The sequence below is a fragment of the Salvia miltiorrhiza genome, chromosome 1 (genome assembly GCF_028751815.1).
Source record: "Salvia miltiorrhiza cultivar Shanhuang (shh) chromosome 1, IMPLAD_Smil_shh, whole genome shotgun sequence".
NCBI classification, from domain to species: domain Eukaryota; kingdom Viridiplantae; phylum Streptophyta; class Magnoliopsida; order Lamiales; family Lamiaceae; genus Salvia; species Salvia miltiorrhiza.
Window position 1 is genome coordinate 72,483,574 of NC_080387.1, and position 17,128 is coordinate 72,500,701.

The 17,128-nt window shown below is 35.0% G+C and overlaps 5 protein-coding genes across 10 annotated transcripts in view; 2 read left to right on the forward strand and 3 right to left on the reverse strand.

The window, feature by feature from the left end:
* LOC131005889 (7-deoxyloganetic acid glucosyl transferase-like) overlaps window positions 1-17,128 on the reverse strand; it is a 57,830-nt gene that overhangs the window by 14,282 nt on the left and 26,420 nt on the right. The window lies entirely within an intron of this gene.
* On the forward strand, window positions 1,924-4,645 carry LOC131005908 (7-deoxyloganetic acid glucosyl transferase-like). The gene is made up of 2 exons (XM_057933028.1): window positions 1,924-2,728; window positions 3,559-4,645. The coding sequence occupies exons 1-2, from the start codon at window positions 2,209-2,211 to the stop codon at window positions 4,476-4,478; spliced, it is 1,440 nt and encodes a 479-aa protein (XP_057789011.1). The 5' UTR covers window positions 1,924-2,208; the 3' UTR covers window positions 4,479-4,645.
* Window positions 4,925-5,791, forward strand: LOC131006018 (17.3 kDa class I heat shock protein-like). The gene has a single exon (XM_057933170.1). It carries the CDS (start codon window positions 5,218-5,220, stop codon window positions 5,674-5,676), a length of 459 nt encoding a protein of 152 aa, XP_057789153.1. The 5' UTR covers window positions 4,925-5,217; the 3' UTR covers window positions 5,677-5,791.
* LOC131005870 (receptor-like protein 43) lies at window positions 6,637-11,776 on the reverse strand. Its single transcript, XM_057932974.1, has 9 exons — window positions 11,421-11,776; window positions 10,959-11,183; window positions 9,790-10,014; window positions 9,541-9,612; window positions 9,348-9,419; window positions 9,191-9,262; window positions 9,034-9,105; window positions 8,881-8,952; window positions 6,637-8,044 (listed from the first exon to the last, which is right to left on the reverse strand). Exons 1-9 carry the CDS (start codon window positions 11,758-11,760, stop codon window positions 6,750-6,752), a joined length of 2,445 nt encoding a protein of 814 aa, XP_057788957.1. The 5' UTR covers window positions 11,761-11,776; the 3' UTR covers window positions 6,637-6,749.
* Window positions 15,883-16,787, reverse strand: LOC131005986 (17.6 kDa class I heat shock protein-like). 6 transcript variants are annotated; one of them, XM_057933133.1, is made up of 2 exons: window positions 16,198-16,787; window positions 15,883-16,095 (listed from the first exon to the last, which is right to left on the reverse strand). In XM_057933133.1, the coding sequence occupies exons 1-2, from the start codon at window positions 16,621-16,623 to the stop codon at window positions 15,925-15,927; spliced, it is 597 nt and encodes a 198-aa protein (XP_057789116.1). In that variant the 5' UTR covers window positions 16,624-16,787; the 3' UTR covers window positions 15,883-15,924. The 6 variants fall into 6 exon arrangements, with proteins under 6 accessions (XP_057789116.1, XP_057789115.1, XP_057789114.1 ...); XM_057933132.1 differs by having other exon boundaries at window positions 15,883-16,086; window positions 16,174-16,786; XM_057933131.1 differs by having other exon boundaries at window positions 15,883-16,086; window positions 16,153-16,786.

Consider the following 17,128-nt stretch of genomic DNA (forward strand, 5'->3'; position numbering starts at 1 on the left):
TGAATTTATCAACCTATTATTAGCTAATAAAAGTGAAATTAAATGATAAAAAATAATTATATACCCTAAATTGATGGAATAAACCCTAGTTAATAATCACAAAATTAAATTAAAGCGTACAAAGTTGAAATTGAAGAAAAAATGTATAAGAAAATCCACAAAATTCAAAGTGGGACATATTGTCAAGTGTAGAAAAGATGAGTTTTTGGAAAGGGTAGAAAATGTGACTAAACTTGTGCAGAAGGCCGTTAGTAGAGGTGGTTCGTCTTATACTAATTTGGATGACCTGAATTCATTGGATTTGACAATTAACTATTAATTTATTGTCAAGTTGAGGTATTTGTACTTTTTTTTTTTTGAGGGAAGTTGAGGTATTTGTTAATTGGCATATTGTTTTAATTATCTTCATTTTTTATCCTATTATTGTTTCTTATGCATCAATTAATTTAATTTTCTTTGAGGAAACTTCAAGATAAAATTGAAGCATTGAATGAAAACAGAGCAGAGATGCCCCTGTTTTGAAAACATCAACAAGAGGTGTTTTTTCTGTTGTAAGTTTTAAATTCTCGAACACATAATGTATAAATATTTTGCAATAGTGGAAGACGGTGCGTGATGGAACAAAACATGAAAAATCAACTTGTTAAAACATGCATAACTTTGGATTATCACATTTTATATAGTATTGTACAAATAATTTTTATGACAAGTAGAAAATTTAAACATATGCTAAGCATGTAAATTGAGTAATAAGTGAGCCAAGTATCTGTCCTAAAGTTTCTTTTCCCCACCTTTTTTTTGTGAATTGGATTTTTCTCTTTGAAAAGAACATATATGCATTATAGTAATAGACTAATTTGCAAACATACGTAAGCAGTGAGCAATATGCTTATTAATCATTAATCATTTAATATTATATACGAAAGCTACTGCAACTTTGCTTGCCCTCTTTTTGACGGATCCAAGTCACAAAGTTTTGATCAGAGATTCAGAATATGACAATTCAAATTAAAATTTGATAAGGTGACAAAACATGTAAAATCAAAACCCCAAGCTGTTCTACATTACAAGCCGACTTGATTATGTCACACTATTATTTGAGTCATTTTCTTTTATAAAGTAATAAAGTGCATTTCTTTAAGTAATTACATTACATTTGTATATATGGCATCTGTTTACAAAATCAAACAAAACAAGTTAAAGGAATTACAACTATATTTGATCTATGAGAGAGGTTCAAGTAAGAACTATTAAATAAAATAAGAACGAATAATCATTTTCAGTCATTCGAGTATCAAAATTTGATTATTTTTTTCAAATGTATTAATTTTAAAGTGTATGAATTAATTATAATGGTTCTCACGTTCTCACCTTAGTATCTAACATGGCACTGCAACACATATGCTATTGAAATAATAAGAGATTTTTTTTTCCTATTTGTTACAAAAATTAATAATGGTTTCCCATTTCTCCCTCCGGTTAGAGGTGAGCATTAGATTCGACCTGGTAGGACCAAAGACTCGGAATTTTTTTAAAAAAAGGGACCCGCCCGAACCTACAAATGAGGACCGACCCGAGACCGAACATCAGGTTCGGTTCGGTCCGGGTCCGACCCGATTTTAATTTTCAACCTGCATTTATGAGGCGGCGACGGGAGCTGTAAAAATACAATTTATTAGAGCATCAACAACCGTGCACCCAGTCCAGCAATGGTATTGCACCCGCCCAGACTCAATAGATTTTAATTTTTTTTTAATTACGGAAATGGGGCGCGTGTAGCACACCCATCCCCTTCGCTCCACCTTCACAGCAGGAGCGTTCCATCGCTCCACCTCCATTGCACCCGGGTGCGGCATCGGGTGCGGGTGCGATAGATCGGGATCGATCCCGGCTTCGCACCCGCCGATGTTGATGCTCTTACCACACATTACAAGATTGAAATTTATGGTTAATTGCCTAATTTTGATTTTACAAACTTCAAATTAATACTCCCATATTCTCCTATCTCACAAAAACATTCTCAATTTGTCATTTTAGTATAACTCCATTTCGAAAAGTAATGGTCAATTTTGTTGTATTAGACTACATTTTGATATAAAGGCCATCATCATCATTAGCATATTTCCGAAATAAGCTTTTCCTTTCTTCCCAAGATCTCTCGCATGGCGGAATCGTCGTAGGATTCTTGAGATTCCGAAACTGCAAAAAATGGGATCCGAAGCTGAAAAGCTCCCACCTCATGTCCTCATCTTCCCCTACCCGATTCAAGGCCATCTCAGCCCCATGCTCAATCTGGCCCATCTCTTCTGCTTAGCCGAATTCCACGTCACCTTCGTCGTCTCCGACTTCAGCCACCGCCGCCTCCTCCGGCACACCGCCGTCGCCGCCACCTTCGCCCGCTACCCGGGATTCCAGTTCCGTTCGATCTCAGACGGCCTCCCCGACGATCATCCCCGCGCCGGCGAGAAGGTCTTGGAGGTGCTTCCCTCCGTCACCAACGTCATGGTGCCGCTCTTCGAGAAGATGATGGCCGACGAGGATTTCTTGGCCTCCGCCGGCCGTAGGCGGGTCACGTGCTTCGTCGCCGATGGGCTGCTGAGCTCCGCCGTCGACTTTGCTGAGGTTAATCGGATTCCGTTGGTGTATTTCCGAACTTCGACTCTTACCAATTTGTGGGCTTTTTTCCACCTCAATGAACTCATTGAAGCCGGAGAAGTTCCTGTTAAAGGTATATCAATGACTTCTCATTTCTTGATTATATTTTTTAATTAATTATTAAAATTGAAATTTGCCCTTAATTTACATGAATTAACATTAGTTAGCAACTAAAAAACTGCATGCTTACAGGCAAAATATGATCAATTTCACAACTAAAACATCACATGATCAATTCACAACTAAAAAATCTTGTGATATATTGTAAATTTAAGACAAAATATGATCAATTCACAATTAAAAGATTTGTGATTATAAATTGCTGCGTACAATTTTATTATTATTATAGAAATGACTATTTTGTTTTCATCTTACTTTACTCACTCCATCCAAAAAAATTGCTGCGTACAATTTTCTTTTTGATCTGTCCATAAGAAATTGTCATTTACATTTATAGTAACAGGGCTCACACAACTCTATTTATATTTTATTAAAATCTGTGTTGTTCACAATGTGGTAAATTTTTTACGACGGAGTGAATATTTTTTATTTTTATAATAGAAAAATATACTACCTCCGTCCACTAATTGTTGGCCTAGGAGGCAAAACACGGATTTTAAGAAAAAATATAGTGAGTGGAGAAAGGGATCCACAAAATATGTTGTTTATTAGTTGAGTGGAGAAAGGGACCCACAAAGTGTATTGTTTATTAGTTGAGTGGAGAAAAAGTGTATTGGTTATTGGGACCCACCAATTAAAAAATTATAAAGACTTACTATAAATGGGTAGGACATTTTTTGGTGGACGGACCAAAAAGGAAAGTAGGCCAACAATTAATGGACGGAGGAGTATGTTTTATTAGTTCGCCCTTCTTAAAAAAAAAAAAAAACTTGGAATCTACAGGAGATATGGATGCGTTAGTTAAAAGCGTGCCGGGAATGGAGGGTTTCCTCCGCCGTCGCGACCTGCCAAGCTTCTTCCGCGGCGGTGACGATGCTATTCTTCAGACGTTGGCCGCCGTGTCGAGGAAGATTGTGCGAGCGCAAGCCACCATATTCAACACTTTCGAAGATGTCGAAGGCCATATAGCATCGCAGTTGCGCAAACACATGTCGAGAATCTACACCATCGGGCCGATCCACGAGCACCTCAAATCTAAGCTCGTCGAGAAGGAGGCCGAGGCCGCGACTCTCTCCGGCAACTTCTGGGCGGAAGACCGGAGCTGCATGGATTGGCTGGACGCGCAGCCGAGGAGATCGGTGATCTACGTGAGCTTCGGGAGCATCACCGTCGTGACGAGAGAGCAATTGATGGAGTTCTGGCATGGTTTGGTGAATAGTTCGCAGAGATTCTTGTGGGTGATGCGGCCGGATTCCATCATCGGAAAAAATGGCAGCGATCAAATTCCGGCAGAACTGGCGGAGGGAACAAAAGAGAAGGGTTACTTGGTGAAGTGGGCGCCGCAGGAGGAGGTGCTCAACCACCCTGCGGTGGGCGGGTTTTTGACGCACAGTGGATGGAACTCGACTCTGGAGAGCATCGTTGCCGGCGTGCCGATGATATGCTGGCCTTATTTTGGTGATCAGACGATTAATAGTAGGTTTGTGAGCGAAGTTTGGAAGATGGGTTTGGATATTAAAGATACATGTGATAGATTGATTATTGAGAAGGCGGTGAGGGAACTTATGGAAGTGAGGAAGGAGGAGTTTTTGGAAAGGGCACAAGATTGGGCAAAACTTGCAAGAAAGGCAGTAAATAAAGGAGGTTCATCATCATGCAATTTGGATAATTTAGTTGATTACATTACCTCATTGGTAATTTAATTGAATGAAATAAAGTTGAAATAGTTATTGGCTTTTATAAGCCATACTTGGAATTTTTGGGCGATTTTAAATTTTTGGGCCTTAGTGTTTTAAATTCTGAATTAGTTTCTTGCACAATTTGGATGTTTACACGAAAATTGCACTTAAATATACAAATTTTTACCAAATTCTGATTTTATACATGAATTAAAAAAAATTATTTAAGAAAAATAGTAGATAGTAGTTGATAATAGTGATATTGTTGTGAGATATTATTGTGGGTGGAGTTTGAATCCACTATTATTGTGAGTGAAAGTTTATGGATCATATTTCTATAAGTGAAAGTGATGATATCGTGAACGAATCAAAATGGCAAAGGTGAAAACAATTTCGTGGACGGAATATTTGTGTTGGGCTTTTATATGTTTCTTGACCCGAAGTTGCAATTTGGGCTGGTATACAATGGGCCGATTAATTCAATTTCGAAGCCCAAATTCATAATAATCCTCAAAAAAGGAGAAATCAATAGAAGAAAAGAGGAGTGTAGAAAGTAAGAGCATAATCTAGAATCCACCATTTCTCGCCCAACTCCAAAACTTCCAGAATTAGCACGAAACCGCCGGATTTCTCCTCTCATTGCTATAAATTATCCTCCTACTTCACCTCTCCTCCCCATCGATCAAAGATTTCGAGTGATACAACACAAGTTCTCAACAATCAAACAACAGCGCGAATTCATTCTTCGATTAGAAAGCTAAAAATGTCTCTGATTCCGAGCTTCTTCGGCAACCGCCGCAGCAACGTCTTCGATCCATTCTCCCTCGATATATGGGATCCATTCGAGGGGTTTAATTTCCCCTCCGCCGCCAGTGAAACCACCGCGGTGGCCAACGCTCGCATCGACTGGAAAGAGACGCCGGAGGCTCATGTGTTCAAGGTGGATGTTCCCGGATTGAAGAAAGAGGAAGTTAAGGTGGAGGTAGAAGATGGTGGAATTCTGCAGATCAGTGGAGAGAGAAGTAAAGAGCAGGAGGAGAAGAACGACAAGTGGCACCGCGTGGAGAGGAGCAGCGGGAAGTTCCTCCGCCGCTTCAGGCTGCCGGAGAATGCGAAGCTGGAGCAGGTGAAGGCGGCGATGGAGAATGGGGTGCTGACTGTGACGGTGCCTAAAGAGGAAGTGAAGAAGCCGGAAGTGAAGGCCATTGATATCTCCGGTTAAGGTTAAATAAATATAAACTATTTTCAATGTTTGTTTTTCAAGTTTTGTGTTGTGGAAATTGGTCTTTGTTTTCTGTGTTGTGTGTGAACGAGATGATAAAGTTGTGTAATGTATATTAATGGGTTAATAGCCAGAAAATACACGAACTTTCATCGGAATTGCATATTGCACACGACCTTCAAAAATAGCCCCATAATACACCACCTTTTAATTTAGTCGCAAATTGCATCACGATTGGGTACTTCAAAGGTGCAATTTGCGACTAAATTAAAAGGTGGTGTATTATGGGGCTATTTTTGAAGGTCGTGTGCAATATGCAATTCCGATGAAAGTTCGTGTATTTTCTGGCTATTAACCCTATATTAATATTGTGATCAAAGATTGATAAATAAAAACAAGTGTTTTCTTTTTTTTTTAATTACTTTTGCCTGTTTTATTTACTCGTCAAATGTAGCTATTTACTTTTACTGGTAATTTCAAAATTAGGCCATGTATTTTATATGTTAAGTGTTGTAGATGAAAAAAAAGAAAAAATGAATGAAGAGAAAAAATTTGTCAAATAAGAAAAATACTCAAACTTCACGAGACAACTAAAAAATGAATACTGCTTAAACTTCGCGGGACGAAAAGAATATTTTACAATAATACGATTTCAACAGCACATAGTGAAATATCAAATATATGGCATGTTGATCTCAGACTCTACTCTGGGTTCGATTCAAGATTAGGTTTATTGAGTTTAATTTTTGTGGACAGAGAGTATATGTCTTGTGTCAATAATCAAGCACAATTAGAGAAACAGGGGCAAATTCATAATTTTTTATTGTGGGGTATAAAATAAATATAAATATAAAATACATTAATAATCCAATTCTGTTAACAAAAAAATTACTACATAATAATCTAAAAATTTATTTATTTATTATATATTTTAATACTTATTAAAAAAATTATGGGGGCATGAAGTAGCAATAAATACAAAAAAAAAAAAAGAGAAACAATTGAAGCACAAGCTCGTACAACAAACTGAAGAAAAGGTAAGAAACAAAGATCCAAAATAATTGGAGCAAGTATCAACTCCTCCTTTGTATTGGTGTTGCTCTATAACCTCTATTACTTCTCTTCTTCTTCTTTTTATTATATCCAACCCCAAAAAAGAATTCCACCAACCATCTTGGCCTTCCATTTCTAATAATAATGTAACCAATTCCAAATCCAACCATGAATCCACTTCCATATCCCATCACCACACTTCTCCACCCAAATCCATCTATAAATCCATACTCATCATCATCATCATCTTCTTCTTTTGGTTGCATTTGCTTCCCATTCTCCTCATTGCATTTTCTCGTCAACGGAACTCCACAAAGTCCCAAGTTTCCCATGTATGAATCGCTCTCAAATGTGGAGAACTGGTTAGATTGTGGGATTTGCCCCACCAGATCATTCATTGAAAGGTTTAATTTCTCAAGAAATGTTAACCTTGTCAATTCACTTGGAATTCCTCCATCCAATTTGTTCCATGACAAGTCCAATGATTCAAGCACACTTATATTTCCAAGATATGGAGGTATGTGTCCGATGAGATTATTGTGGGACAAATTCAAGTATCTCAAAGAATTAAGATTGCCTATGGAATGTGGAATAGCCCCAGAGAATTTATTGGAGGATAAGTCAATGACTGTAAAGGCATCCAACAATCTCGTCAATAACTGATCTTGACCTTTCAAGGTGACTGTCATCTCCAAGGTACTCAGAAAGTTCAAATCATCATCATTGTATATTTCTATTTGATTTTCCTTCACATTCATCATTGCTCTAAAATGATTGAAATATATTTGAGGTAGAGATCCCACAAATGCATTCCTAGATATATCTAAAACTTGCAACTCAAAAAAGGGAAGGTTGCTTCGCGAAGGCATCGAAATGTTACCATCAAACTTGTTAGACTTTAAGACTAGCACTCGGAGCTTAGGAAGAGCTTCCATCCAAAATGGAAATTCGTCTTGTATTCTATTATTTCCGACGTCGAGGCCCTTCAGACTCTTGCAATTGATTAAGGATTTAGGTAATCTTCCTTGCAATTTATTACCACTCAAATTGATGGAGAGAAGACTACACCCTTTGATAAATATTGATGGAATGAGGCCACTAAAGTTATTTGCATTTAAATGAAAGGTGCGTAGAGATTGGCTCAAGTTTTGAAAGCATTGTGGAATTGTCCCCTCCAAGCTGTTATTTGAGAGAAGAAGAATCCCAAGGGATGTCAAGTTGCAGATGGAGAATGGGATCTCACCATTTAATTTGTTGGAAGAGAGTTGTAGTACATATAAATTTGATAAATTTCCAATGGTGGATGGTATTGGACCTGAAAGTTTGAGAAGTCAACGTAAATAATACTTTGAATTTTTATGCACATGAAGTATTTTCGCACTATCAATCTGGATACATAAAAAAATATGGCAATGAAGAAATACGTTTTATGCACATGAAGTATTTTTATTTGCTAAATATCTTGAGAAGTATAAATCGATTAGTAAAGCACTTAGATCTTTTGAAACAAATTTATATCTTCTATTCTTATATTACCCAGGCACGTCTCATGCATATATTCAATGCCGTCTTAAATTAATATATAGCATTTGTTAACATTGATCCATAAAATAGAAGTTACAAGATGGTTGGAAACAACAAATCCAACTATTGTTGAAGTATTTAGCTAATAAAGCACGTACCATTTAATTATATGAGAACAACCTAGCAAGCTGAGAAAACAAAATTACCTAAGTCATACAATTGAAAACAAATACTCCATCCGTCCCAAACGAAATGTTCTATTTTCTTTTTTGGACTGTCCCAAACGAAATGTCATGTTTCCTTTTTTGGCAATACACTATCTCTCTATACTTAATATTTAAATAATTTTCACCAACCCACTTTATCTACTTTATACACATTTCTTAATCTTCGTGTCGAAAAGAAATAGGACATTTCGTTTGGGACGGAGGGAGTAGTTTTTTTTTTAATATTATTTCTGTTCTATTTTATATTGTACATGCAGTGACAAAGGAATTAGTCGATTCAAATATCTTATCTGAACACATGTATTTAAAGAAAAAAACTAGTTCAAGAAAAGATGGATGAAGATATGATCAAGTGTCGACGGAATTCATGTTAAGTTACAGATGCAGGATGGGCACTCACCGTTTAATTTGTTGTCAGAGAGGTCTAAGTTCACCAAAATTGATAGATTCCCAATGGTGGATGGTATTGGACCTGAAAATTGGACAACCCTTCGTATATATCACTTTAAAGATAGAGCATAAGAAGACATTTTGTTTAAAGATGGAAGCTAACCATTTAATTTGTTGGAAGAGAGCGATAAATACATCACATTTGATAGATTTCCAATGGTGGATGGTAATAGACCTAAAAATTGGAGAACTCTTCATATAAATCACTTTAAAGATAGAGCATAATAAGTTAGACATTTTGTTTAAAGATGGAAGCTAACCATTTAATTTGTTGGAAGAGAGACATAAATATTGCATATTTGATAGATTTCCAATGGTGGATGGTATTGGACCTGAAAGTTGTCGAACCCTTTATATAAATCACTTTAAAGATAAAGCACGGTAAGAAAGACATTTCGTTTAAAGATGGAAGCTAACCATTTAATTTGTTGGAAGATAGTGCTAAATGTTGCATATTTGATAGATTTCCAATGGTGGATGGTATTGGACCTGGAAATTGGAGAACCCTTCATACAAATCACTTTAAAGATAGAGCATAATAAGAAAGACATTTTGTTTAAAATTTAAGAGGAATGTACTTAGAACTTGTACATGGAATATGTAAGCTCACCATCTAATGTGTTGAAAGAGAGTTCTAGCCAACTCAAATTAGATAAACTCCCGATGGTGGATGGTATTGGACCTGAAAATTGGAGAACCCTTTAAAGATATAAAACCTTTTCAAAAGAATTTAAAATTTATAATTTAAAAATGGTGAATTTAAAATTTGAGAACCCTTTAAAGATATAGAACCTTTCCAAAAGATATAAAACCTTTTCAAAAATGGTGAATTTAAAATTTATACTACAAAAGAAGATACCTCTCAAATTGTTCCAACGAAGGTCTAATTCCTTAAGCAGTGTGATATTTCCAATTTGTCTAGGCACATATCCCATAAAGTTGTTGTGTGACAAGTTAATGCTCTCAAGTTGTGAACATTGGTACAAATTCGATGGTATATCTCCTTCCAATTTGTTCGAGGATAGGTCAAGTAGTTTGAGTCTTTGAAATTTATTGTGCTTGCAAATATCCTTTGGTAGCCGACCTGATAGGATTACCATCTAAATAAATAGATTCTACTAACAACAAATTAAAAAATAGATAGAGGAATACATGCCATGAAAAGAGTCTCTACTCAATCTAGAGAAACAAGAGAAGAAAGATTTCCGATTTCCGGTGGCATGCTCCCTACGAGTCCCATATACGGGATATTTAGAGGGTGTTTGGCTAAGCTTATAAGCTCTTTAAAACAGTTTATAAGCTGTTTAGGAGCTTATTTATAAGCTGTAAAAATAATCTTTAAGAGCTTATAAGCTCCCCAAAAATAAGTTCATTCACCCCAACTTATTTTCTCATTATCTTATAAGCAACACTCATTTTATAAAAATAACTCAACTATGACCTTCTATTTTCATCATATACCATTCTAATTTTATATTTTTTCGATTTTCTCTCTGTGATAAAATTCTTTCTCTAACTTATAAGCTCAATTATCCAAACACTTTGACAACTTTATAAGGGCTCTTAAGAAACTACTTCATTCGTCTCACTCTAATAGGTTAACTTTTTTTTGGGCACGAAGATTAATAAACTTACTTTTTATGAGGAAAGTGGTGTGGTCCACACCAATTATGTACATTTTTTTTACTCAAAAATGAAAACGAGCCTATTCAAGTAGGACATCCTAAAATGGAAAACGAACCTATTCTAGTGGGACGGAGGCGAGTACATCTTATAAGCTCCAAGAGCTTATAAGTTCTTTAAAATAAGCTTAGCCAAACACGCTCTTAATTTAGCCACCCTACCGTGACGTGAATCACAAGTAACTCCTATCCACATGCAGACAGAGGTTCCACCGGTTCAATTATTTTTCAACATATCGAGCAAAGATATAAAACCCTTTCAAAAGAATTTAAAATTTTATACTACAAAACTTCTTTTGTAGTACTGAATTTTCTTTGCTCAAATTCAAACGAACTAGGCACATACCTCTCAAATTGTTCCCACCAAGGTCTAATTCCTTAAGCAGTGTGATATTCCCAATTTGTGTAGGCACATATCCACCAAAGTTGTTGCCAAACAAGCGAATACTCTCAAGCTGTGGACATTGGTACAAACTCGATGGTATATCTCCTTCCAATTTGTTAAACGACATGTCGAGTAGTTTGAGTCTTTGAAAGTTATTGTACATGCAAATGTCCTTTGGTAGCCGACCTGAAAGGAATAATTATCATATAAATACATAAATTCTAGAAGTGGTCTCCTGTCAAACCGGTTTTATGGTGAAACCAGCTTCACAAAGACACTACTTCAACATACAAATGATACAGTATCATTTCTATGTTGAAGTAGGGTCTTTGTGAAGTTGGTTTCACCATAAAGCCGATTTCACATGAGTTTTTGTGTAGATTCTACTAACAACAAATTAAAAAATGGATAGAGGAATACTACCATGAAAAGAGTTTCCACTCAAATCTAGATAAACAAGTGAAGCCATGTTTCCAATTTCTCGTGGGATGCTGCCTTCGAGATTCATAAACGAGATATCTAATTTAGTCACTCTGCTACGACGTGAATCACAAGTAACTCCTATCCACGTGCAAAAAGGGGATCCACTCGTCCAATTATTTCTCAAAATATCGTGAGGATCTAAAGTGATGTGGGATTTGAAGGCAAGAAGTATAGATTCATCACTTTTGATTTGATGAGTTGTGTTGTGTGCAGCTGAGAGGATAAGCCAAGAAAGCAATATGAGTGGCCAAAGTAGGAAAGATGGGGAAAATGTGTGCATTTTGAGAGATGCAATGCTAATTGGTGTGTGTGCAAGTGAGAAGCCTAACATATGTTGTTTATATTGAATTTTGTGAGGCGAAAACAACAAACACTTATTTGCGGCGTTTTTTGCTTTCCCATTAATTGAAGTTAGTTGTGAAATTATTTATTAGTCAATGCAAGTAGAAGTTGAGTTTGAAATGAGTTTTCTTGCAGTTGTGAAATGATGAACTAATGATCACCGTTTGTGTTTCACGTCTTTTTGCAGACACACATGTATGAATTAACAAATGGTTGAATAACTGCAAATGATTCTACACCTTGAAATTTTGAATAATTGGAGATAGCGTAGTCTTGTGACATAAAACTTAAGGGTGCCTTCAATCATAAACTATATTTTCAGTTTTTAAAGTGTCACATCAGTGCCACATCAGCTTTAAAAACTTACATACCTATTTTTTCTCTTACATCTCCTCCAACAATAAATCAGTTTTTTACTTTTTAAGGATCCCACTATAATACATACTCCATTGTTATATCTATATATACATTAATTTTATTTCAATTATAATTCGTACATTATTTACATATTTTAATTATATATTTAAATTAAATTTTATATTTAAATTTCCATAGAAAAATTAAAATTATATTAATAAAATTCAAATTACATTACTAAAATTAAAATTACATTGCAAAGTTAATAATTACATTATTTGAAAATAGTCGTTCCATATATCTACATGCATTTGAAGTTACATGAATTAGAAATAGGAAATTAAAGCAATGAAAAATAAATGAAAGAGTAGAACTTAAAAAAAAAAGCAAAATAAAATGTTTTTGAGGTGAAATATCGGCTCCCAAGACAAAAGACAAGAAATGGGCCCCAGGAGGTGTCAACCGAAACTAGTTTGGAGTTGGCAACCAATTTCTCAAAAAAAAATTGGAAACTAGTTTCCTCAAGCTCCAACGGTGGTTTTTAAAATTGGAAACTGGAAAAAATGTCCATTGGAGGCACCCTAAGAGTAGTGCTGCTATTTGGACAAAATTTGTTTTGACAAAAAAATGTTAAATACTTTTAAAAGTTGATTTATTTAAAAATTTCGGTTCAAGGTTTTCTCCACATTGTAGATTTTTTAACAATTTTTTTAATTTTTTTTGTTGTTTTTGTACTTTATAAATAATAAAAATTAAAAAGGTTATTAAAAAGTTACAAAAGAAACTACAATGTGGAGAAAATAATAAAACTAACTAAATTCTTTTTTTATTTTGAACCAAAAAATTTAAGTAAATTTATTTTTTAAAGTATTTAACTAAATTTTGTCCAAATAGCATTATTGTAAAACTAATTCTCTCATCAATAAATTAATAATTTCCATATCGGATCGACATTTTCACTGAATATAACTCCAAATCTACCGTCTAAATTTCCTTTCACGTGAAAAAGAAAACATATACAATTATTTTTATTACAAAATTCTCGAATACACTGCCAACACATAATTGTGCACCACGTGTACTGCAAAGAAGACCTCAAACCCGCTACGTTTTCTATTTATCATATTAATAAGGTAAATAGTGCGAAAAATAATTTGGAGTTTAAAGCGATATTTATCATCTCCCAAATCATATAAAAAAGGGGTGCCACATGGTGGCCCCTTGCATATAGAGTATTATTTGTTTGATTTTGTTCTCACGTCGCTTTAATATATCAATGATATGACGCTCAATTAATGTAATATAAACCATATGTTTCAGCTCATATTGAAGAAATATGGGATGTACCCAGATCATAACAAATCACCACGCTTTCGATCCGCAGCTCGTGATGGTTCATGTCATCTCCGATGACCCTGGCGCCTCATACCTCCCTGAGTGGATCAGAGTATGAGGCTGACTCTGATACCGGAAGTTACAATATCCTAGATATAACTCATCCTCAAAAAATAGACTATACAAAAAATTGCTCAAGATATTTTTTATAAATAAAGTACATGCTTCATCCCATACTAAAGCGATATGAAATACACCCAAATTTGTGGGGAAGAATTTAGGTAGTTATGTGGGAAATATGTGAAGAATATGAGTGTATGTATGCCGTATGCGTGTGAATAATGTGTGTGGTGTGTGACTATTTGCAAAAGTAGACTTGTGGAAATTAAGACCATTTTTGGTGATAATTGGAGAGAAAATTAATCTGCCAACTTCTTAATTTTCTTTTCTCTTAGGATGATAAAAACAATTTCTACACTCCTATATTGACATCATATTAAATGTTAAAATTTAATAACAATAAAAAATTGAACTCTGTAATTAGGAGTATAATGTAACTAGCTAGAAAAATAACTTAATTTTACATGAGTTCCACTAATATACCCAAGAGCCGGATAATGATATATATCTAGCTTTAAGTTTAAACTTTTTTAAATGAGAAAAGCTATATATTTTTTTTGAAATTACAAGAAATATCTAAATATAATTAAGGCGGGAACTCACCACCACCCAAACACCAAACAATACAACAGCGCACGCAGACGAAAATACAAGACCACCCCAAGATCTCTCATAAAGAAGAATCTTTGAGTGTCTCAGCACCCCAAGACCTCACACAAAGAAGAATCTTTGAGTGCCTCAACTTTAGTACTAGAGCGAAGCGCCAAGAAAATAATGCGTCCAAATATTACAAAGACAGAGAAATAATGCATCTAAGAAATTTTGCGCAAATAAATAATGTGCCTAAGAATTTTACCTAGCGCATAAAGAAACTATTGCAACAGTGCGCATAAAAAAAATAATGCGCCTAAACAATTTTGCCATGGAAAAAAAAATCAAATCAACAAAATTTTCCAAGAATTTTCGATTAATTTTAGATTATTATTGATTATTAATTCCAACAAATCAACAAATCAAATCAAATTATTTCTAGATTATTTTTAAATATTCGACTAATTTTAGAATATTTCTAGATTATTTTAGATTATTTCTAAATATTCGACTAATTTCTAGATTATTTCAACAAATCTACACGCATAAATGTGGACACATATTTATTTGACTAAATCTAGATTATTTGTAGAATACTTCAACTAATGTTATCCTTCAAAGTAAATAAGTATGTTGTATAAGTATATATTGTCTTTCACATCTTTTTTTCTAATCATAAAAAACATTCAAACTAAATCTAGAGCTTATCTATTCTAAGAAAATAATCAAATTAATCTTAACAAAATCTATTGAGATTCTAGCGCGAGCTTATCTATTCTAAGAAAATAATCAAATTAATCTTAACAAAATCTATTGAGATTCTAGCGCAAATCTACACGCATAAACAATACCCAGCGCAAGGCGGAGTGCATTATCATATACTCCCTTCGTCCCTAAAATAAAATAAGTCGGAGTGCATTATCATATACTCCTTTCGTCCCTAAAATAAGTCCTCCCTTCGTCCCTAAAATAAGTCGGAGTGCATTATCATATACTCCCTTCGTCCCTAAAATAAGTTTATCTTAAGTTCATCTTTTTGTCATATACTCCCTTCGTCCCTAAAATAAGTCCGAGTGCATTATCATATACTCCCTTCGTCCCTAAAATAAGTTCATCTTTTTGGGACGTCCCCAAATAAGTTCATCTTTCTTTCTTTTCATTTTTGGACAACTACCCCACCACTAATAATACTTTATTTATTCATACTTTTCACTTTTTCACCACTCTCAATACTTCAATACTAATTAAGTATAACACATTTTCACCTTTTCATCACTCTCAATACTAATTATAACATATTTTTATTTACTATCAATACACTTTATTAATTTTCCAATACTAATTATAACATATTTTTATTTACTATCAATACACTTTATTAATTTTCCTTAAAACCCGTGCCGTCCCCAAAGAGAAACTTATTTTGAGAAACTTATTTCAGGGACGGAGGGAGTATTTATTATATATTTAATTCGACTGTTTTATTTTTATTATATATTTAATTTAAGTTGCCGATCTAATGAATACTAAAATATGGATACTAAAACTGAAAATTGATTCAAATTGATACTAAAATACGGATACTAAAACCAAAGCCGATTCAAATGGATAGTAAAACCGAAAGCCCATACTAAAACTCAAACTCAAAGCTGAGACGGACAAAGTAACATTTAATCTCTATAGAATAAGATCTATTTCTTTAGATCTCACGCTCAACATCATTCTGATTCATACTTAATTCTTCAATAAGCTCATGTAGAGAATCAGTGACCTTAACCACAACATCATTCATACACCTTAATTCTTCAATAAGCTCACGTAGAGAATCAGTGACCTTAACCTGAACCTGCTTCGGCTCCTCCTTGGGCACCTGAACCTGCTTCGGCTCCTCCTGCTTCTGCTTCGGCTCCTCCTTGGGCACCTGAACCTGCTTCGGCTCCTCCTGCTTCTGCTTCGGCTCCTCCTTGGGCACCTGAACCTGCTTCGGCTCTTCCTTGGGCACCGTCACCGTCAGCACCCCATTCTCCATCGCCACCTTCGCCTTCGCCAGATTGGCATTCTCCGGCAGCCTGAAGCGGCGCATGAACTTGCCGCTGCTCCTCTCCACGAGGCGCCACTTGACGTTCTCGTTCTTCTCCTCCTCCAGCCTTCTCTCTCCACTAATCTGAATAATGCATCCGTTTTCAACCTCCACCTTAACTTCGCCTTTCTTCACTCCGGGAAGATCCACCTTCAACACATGAGCCTCCGCCGTCTCTTTCCAGTCAACGCAGGCCTTGGCCGCCACCGTGGTTTTATTGGCGACGGCGGAGCCCCCAGAATGCGCCCATAAATTCATCAAGAACGGGTCGAACGCGTGGCTGCGGCAGTCTCCGAACATGTTTGGAATCGACGACATTTTTCTCAGATTTTATTGATCAATGATTTGTGGGAAGATTTTTGAAGCAGATTTTGACGATGGATGAATTTTTTTTGATGTGAAATATTATAGAAGCGAGATTTCATGTAAATATAGTGGCTAGAGGAGATTCGATGTGGAATGAGCGGATCATTCTCGCATGTTCCAGTAAATTCTGTTAGATCTTGCATGTTTATCTGATTTATCGTGATCTTTAGATTGATTATGTGATATACTATATCATAATTTGGAGTTTTTTTATTTATATTTTATGACATATAAAGTGAGTTTGTTAACAAAATTCACATAATATATGCAAAAATCAAATTTTATACGAAACGGATTCTTGTGATATTTTTAAAGATCAACTTATATGTAAAATTCTTTTGAAAATTGAAAGATTATTCTTTAATGACTAATGTTCATCTTCGTATTTTTAAAGATATAAATTTAAGGGGGTGTATTCGTTGTGGATTTTAATAGATTTCTATGGATTTTAAAAGTC

Bases quoted from the DNA above. Each gene is read 5' to 3' on its own strand.
- LOC131005986 (XM_057933128.1), bottom strand. From the start codon at position 16,623: ATGTCGTCGATTCCAAACATGTTCGGAGACTGCCGCAGCCACGCGTTC.
- LOC131005908 (XM_057933028.1), top strand. From the start codon at position 2,209: ATGGGATCCGAAGCTGAAAAGCTCCCACCTCATGTCCTCATCTTCCCC. The intron at 2,729-3,558 runs GTATATCAATGA...TGGAATCTACAG, and splicing joins CGGAGAAGTTCCTGTTAAAG to GAGATATGGATGCGTTAGTT.
- LOC131006018 (XM_057933170.1), top strand. From the start codon at position 5,218: ATGTCTCTGATTCCGAGCTTCTTCGGCAACCGCCGCAGCAACGTCTTC.
- LOC131005870 (XM_057932974.1), bottom strand. From the start codon at position 11,760: ATGCACACATTTTCCCCATCTTTCCTACTTTGGCCACTCATATTGCTT. The intron at 9,263-9,347 runs GTTAGCTTCCAT...GACAACTTTCAG, and splicing joins ATCTTCCAACAAATTAAATG to GTCCAATACCATCCACCATT. The intron at 8,045-8,880 runs GTGAGTGCCCAT...TCAAACTTTCAG, and splicing joins CTCTGACAACAAATTAAACG to GTCCAATACCATCCACCATT.